The sequence below is a fragment of the Megalops cyprinoides genome, chromosome 11, assembly GCF_013368585.1.
Source record: "Megalops cyprinoides isolate fMegCyp1 chromosome 11, fMegCyp1.pri, whole genome shotgun sequence".
Classification (NCBI taxonomy): domain Eukaryota; kingdom Metazoa; phylum Chordata; class Actinopteri; order Elopiformes; family Megalopidae; genus Megalops; species Megalops cyprinoides.
In genome coordinates, this window is record NC_050593.1 from 34,201,804 (window position 1) to 34,216,432 (window position 14,629).

At 40.1% G+C, this 14,629-nt stretch overlaps 1 protein-coding gene across 3 annotated transcripts; it reads left to right on the plus strand.

The window, feature by feature from the left end:
• Positions 1-9,040: 9,040 nt before the first annotated feature.
• LOC118786317 (homeobox protein Dlx1a-like) lies at positions 9,041-14,188 on the plus strand. Of its 3 annotated transcripts, XM_036541453.1 has the most exons (5): positions 9,061-9,110; positions 9,378-9,527; positions 12,218-12,809; positions 13,113-13,312; positions 13,908-14,188. In XM_036541453.1, exons 3-5 carry the CDS (start codon positions 12,497-12,499, stop codon positions 14,157-14,159), a joined length of 765 nt encoding a protein of 254 aa, XP_036397346.1. In that variant the 5' UTR covers positions 9,061-9,110; positions 9,378-9,527; positions 12,218-12,496; the 3' UTR covers positions 14,160-14,188. The 3 variants fall into 3 exon arrangements, with proteins under 3 accessions (XP_036397347.1, XP_036397345.1, XP_036397346.1); XM_036541454.1 differs by having other exon boundaries at positions 9,041-9,527; positions 12,210-12,809; XM_036541452.1 differs by having other exon boundaries at positions 9,041-9,527.
• Positions 14,189-14,629: the final 441 nt, after the last annotated feature.

Here is a 14,629-nt window from a genome sequence, read left to right on the forward strand (position 1 = left end):
GGCTGTGATGTCGCTTGCCTCGCCAGTGAAGGCTCTGAGATTGCGGGGGCTGAAGGGGTCAGCAGCTGTATGTGCAGGAACAGTTTGTTAGTTCAGATAGAATCGCGGTTTTGTGGGTGGAATCTACAGCCGCGTTCTCAAAACGGGCGGCGTCCTGGAAAATTGATCAGCGAAAGTAATAAATGAAATAGCAATCAAGTCGTAGCAGCAGCAGCAGAATTATTATCAGGGAATCTCAGACAACGTGTGTGAAAACAGGTAGCAGTTTATCATGCAGAGCTGGAACAGCTCGGCAGTGTAAATGCACAGCAAAGAACCGCTCTGAGGAGAGTCACCGCAACGTGCCTGTCAAGATCACATCTATGGATCACTGCATCTGTATAAGTGATTTTCAATTTTTTTTTGTGTGTTTCTTTCTTATTACAAGGAATAGAGATGCCTCAGTCAATTTTACTTCAAACAGAAACAAGACCGCTGTAAATTTGAAAGTATAAGATCTGGTATATGGCTGTGGAATGTTAATAGCTCTACCTTTTTTACCATGTATGCAGTGTAATTACTGAAGCACATTGAATTTTTTTTTTCCCCTTAGAGATTGAAATTATAGTCCAGCTCCTCCTTGCAAAGATGAATTGTGTCTTTCTTTTCTGTGGGAAGGAAGTGTTGAATCCAACCCCTACTGGGAAACAAAAAAGTAATGCATATCTCACTGTCTTCTCTGTCCGCCAGCATAATGGGATTGAAATTTTAATGCACTTGTAGTTTTGCAAATGGAAAGAGTTGATAGACAGTTGCACCTCATATTTGTGAACACCCAGGGTTTAATGCATTCTAGACTGCTGGTATTCTTATGTTCCATCTAACAAAATCTGTTCTGCGGCATAAAAGAAAAGGGAAAGCATTGAATGATTCCTCAAGCTTTCTATCAAGCCCCTTGCTTTCATGGCTAAGTCTAAAGGGCACGTCAGTCGTCCTGATTCTCTCGGAGAGGTAATTATCCTTTTTCCTGTCATGGAACAACAAATGATCGCTAACCACCAAGGCACATTTGCGGAAGCTGAATAGGGAGGAGAAACAGGCCTTCATTTTAAGGCGGCTGCATATCTACCTTTATCACAATTTAGTTTGTCTCAGTAGTCTTTTATCTGTGTGTGTGTGTGTGTGTGTGTGTGTGCGTACCTGCATGTGTGTTTGCGAGCATGTTTGTTTGTGCATTATTGTATGCGCATATGGCCTACATTTGGATTTATTCATAGCATTACACTGTTTTTTTTTGGGCTATTTTGCTCTTTGTATTGTTCAAGTAATTTCCCTATCTAGGACTCCATTTTTTCCTTTCAGAAAGACCCATGAATGGGAGGAAAATTATCACAATTACTCATATAATTGAGCCGTCTTTGTAGCAAGTGCAGCCCCAGTCGCCTTTTTCCATCAGGAAAATGGTTTCATTATAGGGGTTTTTCATATTCCCTGACATGGCTGTGCAGAGGACTGGGCGCGTGGATGAGATACAGCGGGAACAGGGCAGATCGTTAAGGTCACAGTGGGAATAATTATCCCTGCTATGGAAAGAGCATCTAGACCCTTTTCTCTTCCCCAGCATAAATGTACTGTCCGTGGCTTTTAGTCACAAAGAACTTTGTAATAAAGGGAGCTTCCGCCTACTACTTATACAAAAAAGAGGAGAGTGAGGAGAGGGGAGAGAGGGAGAGGAGAGGGAGAGAGAGAAAGAGCACAAGAGAGAAAGAGAGAAAGACTTATATCAACATGACAATTTTCCATCATTAAGGCTAATGACAGGCTAGGACCACAGGGATCAAAGGGAGAAGAGAAAGGAGAACGCATTCAGGTGTCGGCCGAGAGCTGACCTCCTTCCTGTCTTTGTCGGCCACTTAACTCTTAACAAACTGTAAAAAAAGGAAGTGGGAGACAGCTGAAGCGTGGTCTCTGGGCTCGTACCCAGCCAAGCGTTTCATTAGGAAATCTGCATTTCTCCCACTTTACAGGAGAGCCTATTTATTGAGACGCTTGCTGCAGTTTATTCAGCCTTTGTCTCAATGAGACAAAGTAAAATATACGGTTTCCACAGTTATATTGGGCTAGTTTTGCTTTGCACCCTCTCTACAAACACAAACACCACAGATGATGTTCTAGAATTGTTTAAATCTCAATTGATTTTTTTGTTTTGTTTTTTGAAAATTATAAATTACTGAGTTTATAGATTTAATGCCCAGTATTTTTAAGCCGCTTGTATTAGAATACAAATTCAGGTCACCAAGAGCATCAGCTCATACGGTGTATTCATTGATTACTTTGATTAATTCGTTTAATTCTTTTAATTCATTAACAGCTACTTATTATGACACATTTTTGGTAACTCCTAATTGGGAGATCATTAAAGATTCTGTAAAGGTTCGGACAGGTCAGGTGGAAGACCTCGTTTGCTTTTAGCGCCCTGATTTTGCATGGTTACTGGAGATAGTTGCATCTCCCTCATTCTCCTGTTTAGCCGTGGTGTTCCCCACTGATGGGAGCTCAGATATTCAGTTATGTGAGGCAAGCACAGAGAGGTCCCCTTTAAGCCACCTTTGACAACAGATGAAAAATAGCAAAGCTGAATGAAAGGGTACAGAGTTAATCTTCTCATCTGTTCTGAGAATAATTAATTGATCCAGTTTTTTTTTAAAATTTTGTATAAGTACATCAATGTTTAGTTCAGGCCGCAGCGAGCATAACCTGCCTCTGAAAATTATAACAACTCAGATTTTAGGAAGTAAGCAGAAATAGCTGCTGTAAACACACACACACACACACACACACACACACACTATGCACCAGTCAAGGGAAAATCTGTGGTCCTCTGTGTTATCCCAATGATGTGATGTTGTAGTGTTGAGAATCATGGGAACTCCTATAATTCCCCCTTGACGACTCTCTCATCCCTAATGACCGGTAAGGTCATTCTGAAGCACAGGGATCTGGGAGGTCACTAAATGGCCAGCTGACATTCTGTTGAGTGTGCAGGTGTACATTACCCACAGTGTCTGGAGGCAATTAAGTTTGTCTGATCTCATAAAGACCGCTCTGCTTGATTTCAGTTTTAACCCTGTGAGTTCCAGTATTGCGAATATGCCAAAAAAGCTATGTGGAAATCATATTATATGAATATAGAATGTACAAACTAAATATTTTAAAATTTTGGTTGTATTTTTTTCCCTTTTTGAACTCTAAAATAATTATTCAAGTAGCATTATGTGAGTTTTTATTCATATCTACATCGCATATCTACTTCACAGCTGATATTAAACAGTCCTTGGAATTACAATAAATATGCAGAGGTCTATTTATTTAATGTTATTTATGACTATTTTTACATTTCATCTGTCTTCGTCCATAGGCATCATAATTGCAGCAGTGTGTGGTTTCATTTATTCAGACTCAATGTATTAATCTGTTAAGGTCTTTTGAAAGCCAAATATATGAAAACTGATTAATTGCATGTCTGTTTTGGGGCTCAGAATATTTGATGATGCCTCTTATCACTTTCCAAGTAAAACAGCTGGCAAAGGAATCATAATGTTGAGCTTGGCGAGAATTTAAAAACCACAGTTCTTTCAAAAACATAACCATAAATATTATGTTTTACATTTTTTGTCTTTATCCAATGAACAATCTACTAATATTAATTTCCTTATAAAGCTGCTACTGGCAAGTAGAATCTAACAGCTTCCAGGTCTGCCAATATTTCATCAGTCAAAGGACAAGCTGCTGCTGTCATTGATCATCTAGAATTTATTGCATCATCATAAGATGTCAGGGAGGTCATTACATTACATTCATTTTTACATTACATTCATTTGGCAGATGCTCTTATCCAGAGTGACTTCCAGCACAAGACAACAGAAGTGTATCCATCCAAACTATGAGCAATAGTGTCAAACCAGTCTGACAACACTCCCAGGCCAGTGAGTGTGAGTGCAACACCATTCAAGCACTACCACAGGTTAACTTGTGCAGTATCAATACATAGCCCCACGTATTTTAAACATCTTATTTGAAAAACCTTTTTATTCAGTTTCTAATGTGGTCATAATACCATATTCAAAATTTAATTCTTTATTTTGAAGATTAAACCAGTTTATATTATTAATTTATCTGAAGTTTTGAGAAACAATGGTGTATCGTCTTTGTGTGCCCAAAGTTACATTTTACCACGTTAAGGCAGAAAAACGCTGCTTTCACTCTTTATAGATGCTGCCAGCGAGATCAAACAGCTAGGCAGAAACCACCAAGCATTTAGCATGAGCAGCGCTAGCAAAGAGGTCCTGCCAGGGTGAGATCCTGCCAGGGTGGGGGCCAGGGCTCTCCTCACTGCGCTTCCTGCTAGATTGCTGTGAGTCACAGGTCCTCGCAGGAAGTGTCCCAGACACATGTCTCGCTGGCCGATGATGTCAGACACAGGGCCTAACTGACCAGCTGTGTCGCTGTCCCCTCAGAATGGTCCAGTTTGGCCACTGGGGGCCTCAGACATGCCTCTCTGCCCCAATCCTGGGCGCTCGTTCACTCACCCGCTCATTCACTCACTCACTCACTCACTCACTCACTCACTCACTCACTCACTCACTCACTCACTCCCTCACTCACTCACTCACTCATTCACTCCCTCACTCATTCACTCACTCACTCATTCACTCACTCACTCACTCACTCCCTCACTCACTCACTCACTCACTCACTCATTCACTCACTCACTCACTCACTCACTCACTCACTCACTCCCTCACTCACTCATTCACTCACTCACTCACTCACTCACTCACTCACTCACTCACTCACCAGCACTCCAGCAGATTGTCTGAGAGATGCAAATAAACGAGTTACATTATATATTATATATATTATATATATATTATAATAATTGCTCTTGTGTTAATAGTGAACTTAGAATATTGTATTTAGATAAAAGTAATAATAGACATAATAATGTATAGGTTTGGGACACTGAGTGTGTAGAACAATAAAAAATAATTTGCTAACCACATCTGGTTAAATACAACATGAATACCAAGTAATTCTTTAATATTTCAAATAATACATCAAAATGAGGTTTCTGTCAAACACAATGAAATTGTCATTGAGAAAGGGATACCTTCTGCATGTCTGTTGCATATTCCTTTAATTTTAACACATACTCTCTCAATCATTTGTAGAGATCATGTCCAAAAATTAATTTTTGTCTATTTCCAAGTAATTAAATTGAAATTATATGTGCAATGGAAAGAAAATAACCTTATTGACTTGAAGTGGTCTTTCATAGACTTCACATTCATCAAGATGAAGCAGAACTCTGTCCTTTTGTTGGTAGACTCAACCATGATCAACTAACCTGCATATCAAGCAACCCAACATTCAGGCTATGTTTTGCATAGCCCTATATATTAACCCTGATATATTAAACAGCAGCAGAACAACAGCATATTAAATGCATTTTAATCTGCAACACCACAATTAAAATTACAGTGGCAAGGTTACGTTTTTTAAATTGTTGGATCAGATGGTCCGTTATATTATGCTTAATTTTTCCATTAAGGTTCTGTTTGTTGTAGGAGAGTTTTACGGAAGCTCATCCAGTCCATTTAGATTTAATTAAACTTCCCCCAGTGAGTTAGCAGAGGACAGACCCCATCCAGAGGAAAGGAAGACCGTCAGAAGAAGAATGTCCAAATTGTGAGGGGATGCCTGTCCCCCACCACTCCAGCAGCTCAGGTCTGGTTTGGGAAGCCTCCTGTCTTGGTCACATGTTAAATTTGGAGCAATGACAACTTGCTTGGTGCTGTGCTTAATTTTATTAATGTTGACTTGACTTTTTAAGTCTTTGTATTCACAGCACCCATGCAGTCTTAGCGGGCTTTTCTCTATGACATTTAGGCATAACATTGAACTCATTCATAAATGCTCAACATAATGTATGCTGGTGTCTCTGCTAGTGATGTGAAACATTTCCCCATGACCAGGTTGGGTACAGTAACTGAGGAGCCTTTACTGTTGATGTTACAGCTGGGTCAATGCATTTTTAAACAGAAACACTTAACTGTGATTGATTTGATCCAACTACATGTTAGAGAACAATCAATCTGTGGTGCTTAACTTATTGTACTTACAGTTTCGATTAGATGTTGTCCCTGTATGGTCAATGTTGTTGTTTTTCAAGACGGAGAACTCCTCACTCTGCTGTGGACAAACAATGACCTCTGAAGCCAGAATTATGAAGAAAAATTTCCATTTCTATAGATGACAAAAGACAGGTCATTTCTGCGTTAACAGTCTGGGTCAAATGGAAGAAAACACAGAAAGCTTTCCTTTTTGCAAAACAGTTAAAGCAGAAACTATGACTCAGCCATCACTTACTAATCTGACAAAAACCTTCTGTCTCGGAAGGTATTTGTAGAGCGGTTGTATCATTCACTTTGACCAGAAAAGATAAAGTGATCCACAAACTTTATGTATTAAAGTGGAAACCTCGTCTACTCTGGTAAACTCTCTCCCGTCAGAAAGACACACATGAAAATTTAAGGTTAATATATTATTTTTACTTTAATTTTAATTTAGCTACAGGTATGCAAATTGTAAAAAACATAAACTGATTTCTGTTTTTCTGGGTTTTTTTAAAAATATTTATTTCTGTATACAAAACTTCTCATGGTGCGTGATCTGATGCCCCAAGTGTAGGCAGCCATCAAGACATTTATACAGTTTCTTTTTTTAAACTGAGATGTCTAATTGCTTATTGTTTTCGTTTAGAATTGCTGTAATCCATCTCTCTCTAACACCGACAGCCTTCAGTGTTCTCAACAGTGTGAGGCTGCCCTTGTGCTGTCTGTCTATTAGCACATGGTTAGCACACTGTTACAATCACACTGAGTGAAGCACAAACAGACTTAGTGTACAAAGAGTAAACATCTTAACCAAGACTTTGGAGCCTGTGTTTATGTTCTACAGGGACAAAGAATTTTTTTGTGTGTGTCCAAAGAGTGAGTAACAGCGATGCAATTTGCACATGGAGTGCTGTACAATCCACAGAGATAAGGCAAGGTGGATGGATCCACCTTGGGCTTTGTATGACGGTTAAGTAGCCATGAGTAGATTACTAAACAATTTACAGCAAATACAGATATCTGCTATAGTAAGGTTAATGAGCAGGGTACTTAACTCGAATTTAGAGTGAAGTCGCGTTTTAACTGTGCAGTGGGAAGCGCAGCTGGCTGTTTCTCCTGCGTGTCCCGTTAGAGAGCAGAGCTGCTCCACGCTGGGGGCTCGCTGGACTGCCGTGTGGTGCGGGTCTCAGCGGGGGTCGCCCTCCTGCGCGGGGATCTGCACAGTGTCTGGCTCGGACCGCTGGAGGCATGCTCCGCTACCCCTTCCAGCGCAACAGACCGCTGCATTCAAGCAGGGTCCAAAGCCTCCTGAAGAACATTCTGTTCCGCGCTCTTCTCACACTGTTCTGCGGTAGACCGAAATGACTTCATGCAATCAGAAATATCCTATCGTACTTTTTTTTATAATCGATGGCTCTGATGAACAGAACTCCCAAAAAGGAAGATACAAATTTACCAGTACCAGTAAATCCAGTGTCTTTTTAAATATATAGAATAACAAAATGTTTCCTGGCGTAGATTCGTTTGATGAATGAGGAGCACTGTAAATTGGAGAATGTATCAATCACACATCTCATGGGCATAGCGTCCCATTTTATTAGAGCGCTCGAGCACGTCCCTCAGACTGAGATTAAACAGCGCTGAGTAGCTTGTGCCACCGCTAACAATTTAATCATTCAACATCCCTGACATGCACTCTGGAGCAGAAGTCTGACGTACTGCAAGACCATGGTTAGGTTAGGTGCAGGCGGCAAGATTAATTTGTGAAATGTATTTTTTCCAGGGGCTGTGGCAGTAATTCTTGTTTTTTGGTGAAAGGCATTTTGGCCTGGCAGTTATAAAATGTTTTCCATTAGCGGACTGACATCAAGACTGCCTCACACAACTGAAACGCATCACCTGTAATTGCGCTCTCCACTCCAGCTCCGCTTGCGGCCGAGACCCCGGGAAAGCCGGCGCAGGTGTTAAAACACACCCCGTCTCCAACGCTCCCGCTGCTAATGACTTCTGTTCTTCCGAATGCTCTTCATACTCGTGTCTGTTTGTGGGGCTTTATTTATAGATCAGCCCAACGGCGATTGCATCTGAAGGTGTAGAAGTTGTGACTTGAGATGTCTAATATGGACTAACAGGGTAGCAAGTTTGCCTGAGAACCCAGCATTGTGAGAGATAGCATCTTCTTTATGTGATCAGAGCAATGGAATAGTGTAAAGTAAATACACGACGGCTTCGTGCTGTTCACATCTGAGTGACCATTCCCAGGCTAATTTGCTTTAATTTCTCTAACTCACTTGACCATTGCGACTGACCTGCCTCTCAGATCTCTTTTAAATGGTCTCCTCCGTCGCGTAATTGTTGCCTGCTACCCACCTAAATGTACTTTTCTTTAAAGAAAGGTTCATTTTTGTTGATTACATTAGATGTCGAAAAACAGGGCAGTATAAGAGTATTTTGTTAAAACTATTTTTAATAGGCCTAGTTATGTTATTAATTTATCTCAATGAATTTATTTTGCAGTTATAAACGTAATGCATGCGTTTTAAAATGTGGAGGTTTTTCCACTGTATTCATGTAATAATGCAATATTTTCATTTTGTTGGAAAGTGCATTTTGAAGCTATTAAATAAATTATTTTAGCCTTGAACAGAAAATATAAACGGCTGAGTTGAAAAGCGCTAGGAAACATGTTACAAAAAACATTCGTGTCCATCTCAGAATCCCAGTTCTTCCCAGACGTAGTTACCATAATGAGGTACACAATTATGATATGACAGTTATTACGTCGCGCGCACCATCTGCCTATGATCGTCGTTTCCCTGAACGGTATGATAATAATTATGATTATATTATTTCTACCCGTATTATTTCCACTGTTGATAGAGGATCTCTTCATCAAGTAATTTTTCTTTAAATACAATATCCGCTACATACTATTTGAACCTGAAGCATTAAAAGGTGTGTGCGCGCGTGTGTGTGTCGGGGGTGGGGGTGTGAAACTGTTCTGTTTGTTTATTAGCTGGTATTATTTATAGAGCTGTGTGAACAGAGAACTACAGACAATTGCACATTCCCACAATGGTTATTACACGCCGTGTTGTCATTACGAGCATTTTCCAAACGCGTCCAAAAGTTACTTGTCCTGTGTCTTTGAGTTCAATTATGTAATTAGGTTGATAATCACAGTGACGGAATTTAACTGCCTTTAATTTGTTATTCGCGTAGAGAGTCTGAGCAGCCAGTGGAGCAGACGGTTGGTTCTGGATGTGTTTCCTCTGCTGCTGACTGAAACAGAGACGCAAGAAAAATAAAGATGAAGGTTTGCGCTCCTGCGACATCACCGTCACTTGCACCCAGGGGTGACGCGGAACAATGGTATGGTGTTTCTGCATTTCCAGTGCTCTGATTCCAGATCCATTAACTTTGGTGCTTGTTGTGACATATAATTTCAAATAGATTTTAAGCGGTAGTTTACGCTATCTTTACTTTGTGGGTACATTTTCTGAACGTCGATGTGTATCAAACAGTCTGATGGACAATTTAAGATGTGAAATTAGTCATTTTTACGACCCCAACGATTGTAAAAATGTAAATTAAACGAGAGTATACTTTATATTGATTTTCTTCCCTAATTGCTGAGCATATGGTGACAATGGTTTCGGAAAATCTTAATAGCGGTGAGAATATCGGACAATGAGTAAGAGACACAATTTGTATTACATAACAGTAATTTTGTGTTATGTTTGTGTAAATGTAGCAGGGACGCCTTACATGTAATTGCAGACACTGCAGTATTTTAAATTATGTTAAAAGCTTATACGTTTTCCAAGAATCGCTGCACTATGACGTCGTTTATGGTGGAAATTGCATTTAAGATTTTATTGGGCAAATTGGATGATCCACAATTAGTATAACATTATTCTCTATGTCTTTTGGCAACAAGATCATCATGGAATAATTTTATTAGGCCTAGAAGATTTACCAACTGCTGTGGTAACGAGATGTCTGTAGTGCAAATTACTCGAAGGTGATGTTATGTATGGTGAATGCCTTTCAGCGCGAATTACGTCTGCTATACCTGTTCCATATCCAATATGACCGATACATGCGGCTCCTCTGTAAGTATTGAGAACAGAGACATCGTTCATCGTCTAGTTTATATGTGCAGGGGTTTCTCAGTTCTAGCGCAGAATAGTTTTTATATTTAGTTAAAATGAATAGAAATCTGAATGCAATCTCGTCACCTGTACATCGGCTGTCCGTTCACTCCTCGTAGCTTTCCCAACAAGTTTCGTTACATTTTGATAGAAATCTTGTCTAATTCAGATACTTCAAATTAATATCAAATTATAGGCTACAACATACAGTCGCAGTAATTATGAAACGACTTGATTTTGGAGGAAACGCTTCAGTCTTTTTTATTTAGACTGTACCATTTCGGACTATTCCAAAATTATACGAATATAAATATAAATACAAATATTTATTTCAACCAATTTATTCAATGACGGTGTGCTCCTCGTTGGCTCTGCGCTTTCAACAGACTTAATTTGAATTAATAACAAGTCAAACGCTGCGATTTAGATGCTTTTAACTGGTAAAATACGGTGAAAAGTGAAGCACAAGCCAAAACACATAACTCCAGCATTATTTATTAGTGCTAATACCTATACTGCGGCATAATTTAGGCCCACAATGTTTCCAGACTAGGACCAAAGTAGCCTGCAAAAGCTCCTCGTTCAGATATAAAGACTAAATGGGAAACTGACATTACCTACAGGTAGAAAGGAACATTTGCACAGCGATTAATTAAAAACAATATGAATATGAAAACCTTTTTTCGTTCTGTTATTTTATTGTACGCTCATCAATCGGTCAGAGCTCCATCACACGCGCCCAGACGTGGCAAAGCCTCAACATAAAATCTAAATTCACTCCGAGGCCACGTGAATGGGGACAGCATGCAACCGGAAGTGTTAAATACATGACTAATTATGCGAATGAAAATTAAACATCAATGTTATGCTAATATGACTGCCTTCAGCTGTGGATCAGAGCACTCGAGACCAGCATTTAATGAAACAAATCAGTAAGTAATATTTTTTGCACGTGTGAAGTCTCCCAAGCGAGGACACACAGTTAACAGTTAGACCTTGGTCGGCATTTTCACAATAGTTCCTATAACCTTGATTGTTGTTTTTATTGTGATTTAAAACGCAGACTGTGCATTTAATGGAAATAATAATTCACTTACCAAGCTTATCATAATCCTCATGTCAGTGACTGAATTTTTTGTGCATATCTACGTTTTTTTTCTGATGTAATTTCATATCAACTATTTTTGTTGTTTAAGATATATAACGTGGTTTTGAATTTAGAGTACAGATTAAAAATATAGAAACGGTCAAGTTATACGAGATCAATTATTTACTTATATATTTTTTATTATTATTAATATAATTACTCTTCTTAAAGCCTCAGTAAACATTATTATTATTGTTATTAGTAGTAGTAGTAGTAGTATTGATAGTAATACATCGATATTTAGAGTAAAAGCCTCGATAGCACTTGTCCTTCTGTTCACACAATCACAGAAGGTAATTTATAAATGCCATCACGTTATATTAGGGCGTTTGTATTTATCTCATGTGACGTCACTTGTCACGTTAATTTGGATTGTGTAACGATTGTTTGTAAATATTTACAAGCATTGTGGGTACCTTTAGTCCAAACTCGATATACATTTCAATTGATGAAAAAAATATTATCAAGGTCTATGGTAATGCCAAGACTTAACTTTAACAAAAGTAAAAAAAAAAAAAAAAAAAAAAACGGGATCTCTGGGTGTGGACCAAAATAAACGGCCTACGCGCCTAGTCCAGTCTGTACGGCGATACGACATGAATGTTTGCAAATAAGTCGTCTTTACACAAGTCAGTCTGGGTGAAAGGATATTTTCCACTCGACTGCTTCCTCCTTTGTAACGCATTTGCATTGCATGTCAGTGTTGATTCGGAAATCTCAGATCTGAGTCTCATCTGTGCCATTTTTCCTGAGTTTCCCAGGTCCTCCGGGCCCAACCCCAGAATCGCCAATCGGAGCCCCTCTTGGAAGGAGTGGACCAATGAGCGCCGGTCTTTGATGAATATTCATGAGTCCCTGATTCAAACCTTTGAGGCGAGTTTGTGTAGATTCACAGCCTCGTGCTTAGACTTTTCACAGAGACAAACTACATTTTCTTATGAATGCAAAGTGGAAAACTCAGATCGGCTTAAATTGGGATCCATCCCTCACTGAGATCATAGAAGAAAACAAAAAGGACGAGGAGGAATCAACCAGAAGAGATGACAATGACTACAATGCCTGAAAGTCTTAATAGCCCCGTCTCAGGAAAGACCGTTTTCATGGAATTTGGGCCACCAAGTCAACAAATGTCGCCGTCCTCTATGTCCCATGGACACTATTCCATGCACTGTTTACATTCTGCTCCTCATTCTCAGCACGATAGCTCGTACAGTCCAGCAGCGTCTTTCCCCAGGTCTCTGGGTTATCCGTATGTCAACACGGTCGGAAGTCACTCGTCAAGTCCATATATCACCACAATACAGTCCTACCAAAGCAGCTCGACACTGACCCAGACACGGTTAGAAGACACAGGTAAGCGTGGCGTTTTTTTTTTTATTATTTCCCCAGACCCGTTACTCTACTAAACTTCCAGTCGTGAAACGTTTTTGTTTCTTCAGTCCGTCGAGCAAACACTGTATTGGAAAATTAGCCCAGATGTTGGCGTATTAGTCTTGGCAATTATTTATTGCGTAATGCTATAAACAATGCGCGCAATTAAGGGTAATTATAGCGAAACTGCAGCTAGTAAAAACTTCCAATGCGATGTTTACTGGTTTGCAGCACCGTCTGTGCGACTGTCACCTGAATTGCTTTGCTTTATTTTTTCCCGCTCAGCGCCAGAGACGGAGAAAAACACAGTGGTGGAAGGAGGAGAAGTCCGCTTCAACGGGAAGGGGAAAAAGATCCGTAAACCCCGGACGATATATTCCAGTCTGCAGCTACAAGCTCTGAACAGACGGTTTCAGCAAACGCAGTATTTGGCGCTGCCGGAGAGAGCAGAACTCGCAGCTTCGCTGGGACTCACCCAGACGCAGGCAAGTGGATTTTCTGCACACATTTATTTTAATATTCCATATGGATTGTAACCAGAAAGACTTTGTATTGACATTGACTTACGACATTTCTTTCTCTACTCGTGATTTATTTTATAAGGGTCATTCTTTTTTTACTGACATTGGTGTATTCATTCAGATTGCTTTTAATTCCGACATTTTTTCTGATTCTACTAATTTCTTAATATGAAAATAATTTTCACATCTGCAGTAGAGGAAATGCACAATTACTGTACATGGTTACTGTGTATTTCATGAAAGTATAAAGCTGTTTCAAAATGTTTACATATAATCAAACCTTTCGAAAGATTTCAAGGAGCTGTCGTCACATATGGAATACATTAATGTCTGATTTCTTGGGTCATTAAAATAAACTTACCCACGACGTATTTCACAGAGCAGTTTATGTGTTACTGATTTAATGCTTTATCCCAGCTAGATAATGAGCATACTACGCAGAAGTTCTTTTAAGTATTGTTGAAATAAAGATTAAAATAAATGAAAAAAAAAAGATTAAAATTGTTGTTTTTATCTCTTATTTACACATATCGGCTGTTGGTCTCTCTCTCTTTTTCAGGTAAAGATTTGGTTTCAGAACAAGAGATCGAAATATAAGAAATTGATGAAACAGGGCGGGGGTACTATCGACACGAGCGCACTGGCCAATGGGCGAGGACTTTCTGCGGGCTCCCCGTCTGTCACGCCGGTCTGGAACACCTCGCCCACCGTGAAAACACCGGCGGGTACACCGGGATCCTACATTCCCAATTACACCTCATGGTACCCCACAGCACACCAAGAAGCTATGCAGCAGCAACAACTCATGTGAACAGAAAAACTGTGAACCCCGCCCCGCCTCCCCCCACCCCCCCCCCCCCCTACCCAGCGATGGATGGTCCAAATCAGGGGACAGCGGGCCAGCCACTCCACGCCGCCCCGCACCCGGGCCCGCCGCAGCCGTGCACAGATGCAACGCGGAGCTTGTTTCCGAGGCAAACAGCTGACGCATCGGCATCCTGACACTGAATGACCGCTCAGAGAAACAGCCTGGAAGCAAAGAGAGGCTCAGCAGCCGCCGTCTGCGCGGAAGGCCCAGAAGAATGTCTTTTTGTGTCCGTGGCAGAGAGGAGCGAGAGTAACATTATTAGTAAAATTAAAGCTGCTGTTCTCTACATGTTTCTGACCTCTTGATATAAGTAATATAAGAAACTGTGACCAATCTCCACAGAACACATTTATTTGGATGCCATAATTCTCAATTTTAGTTGTTTTGATTCGACTGTCCTGCGCAGATTCAGA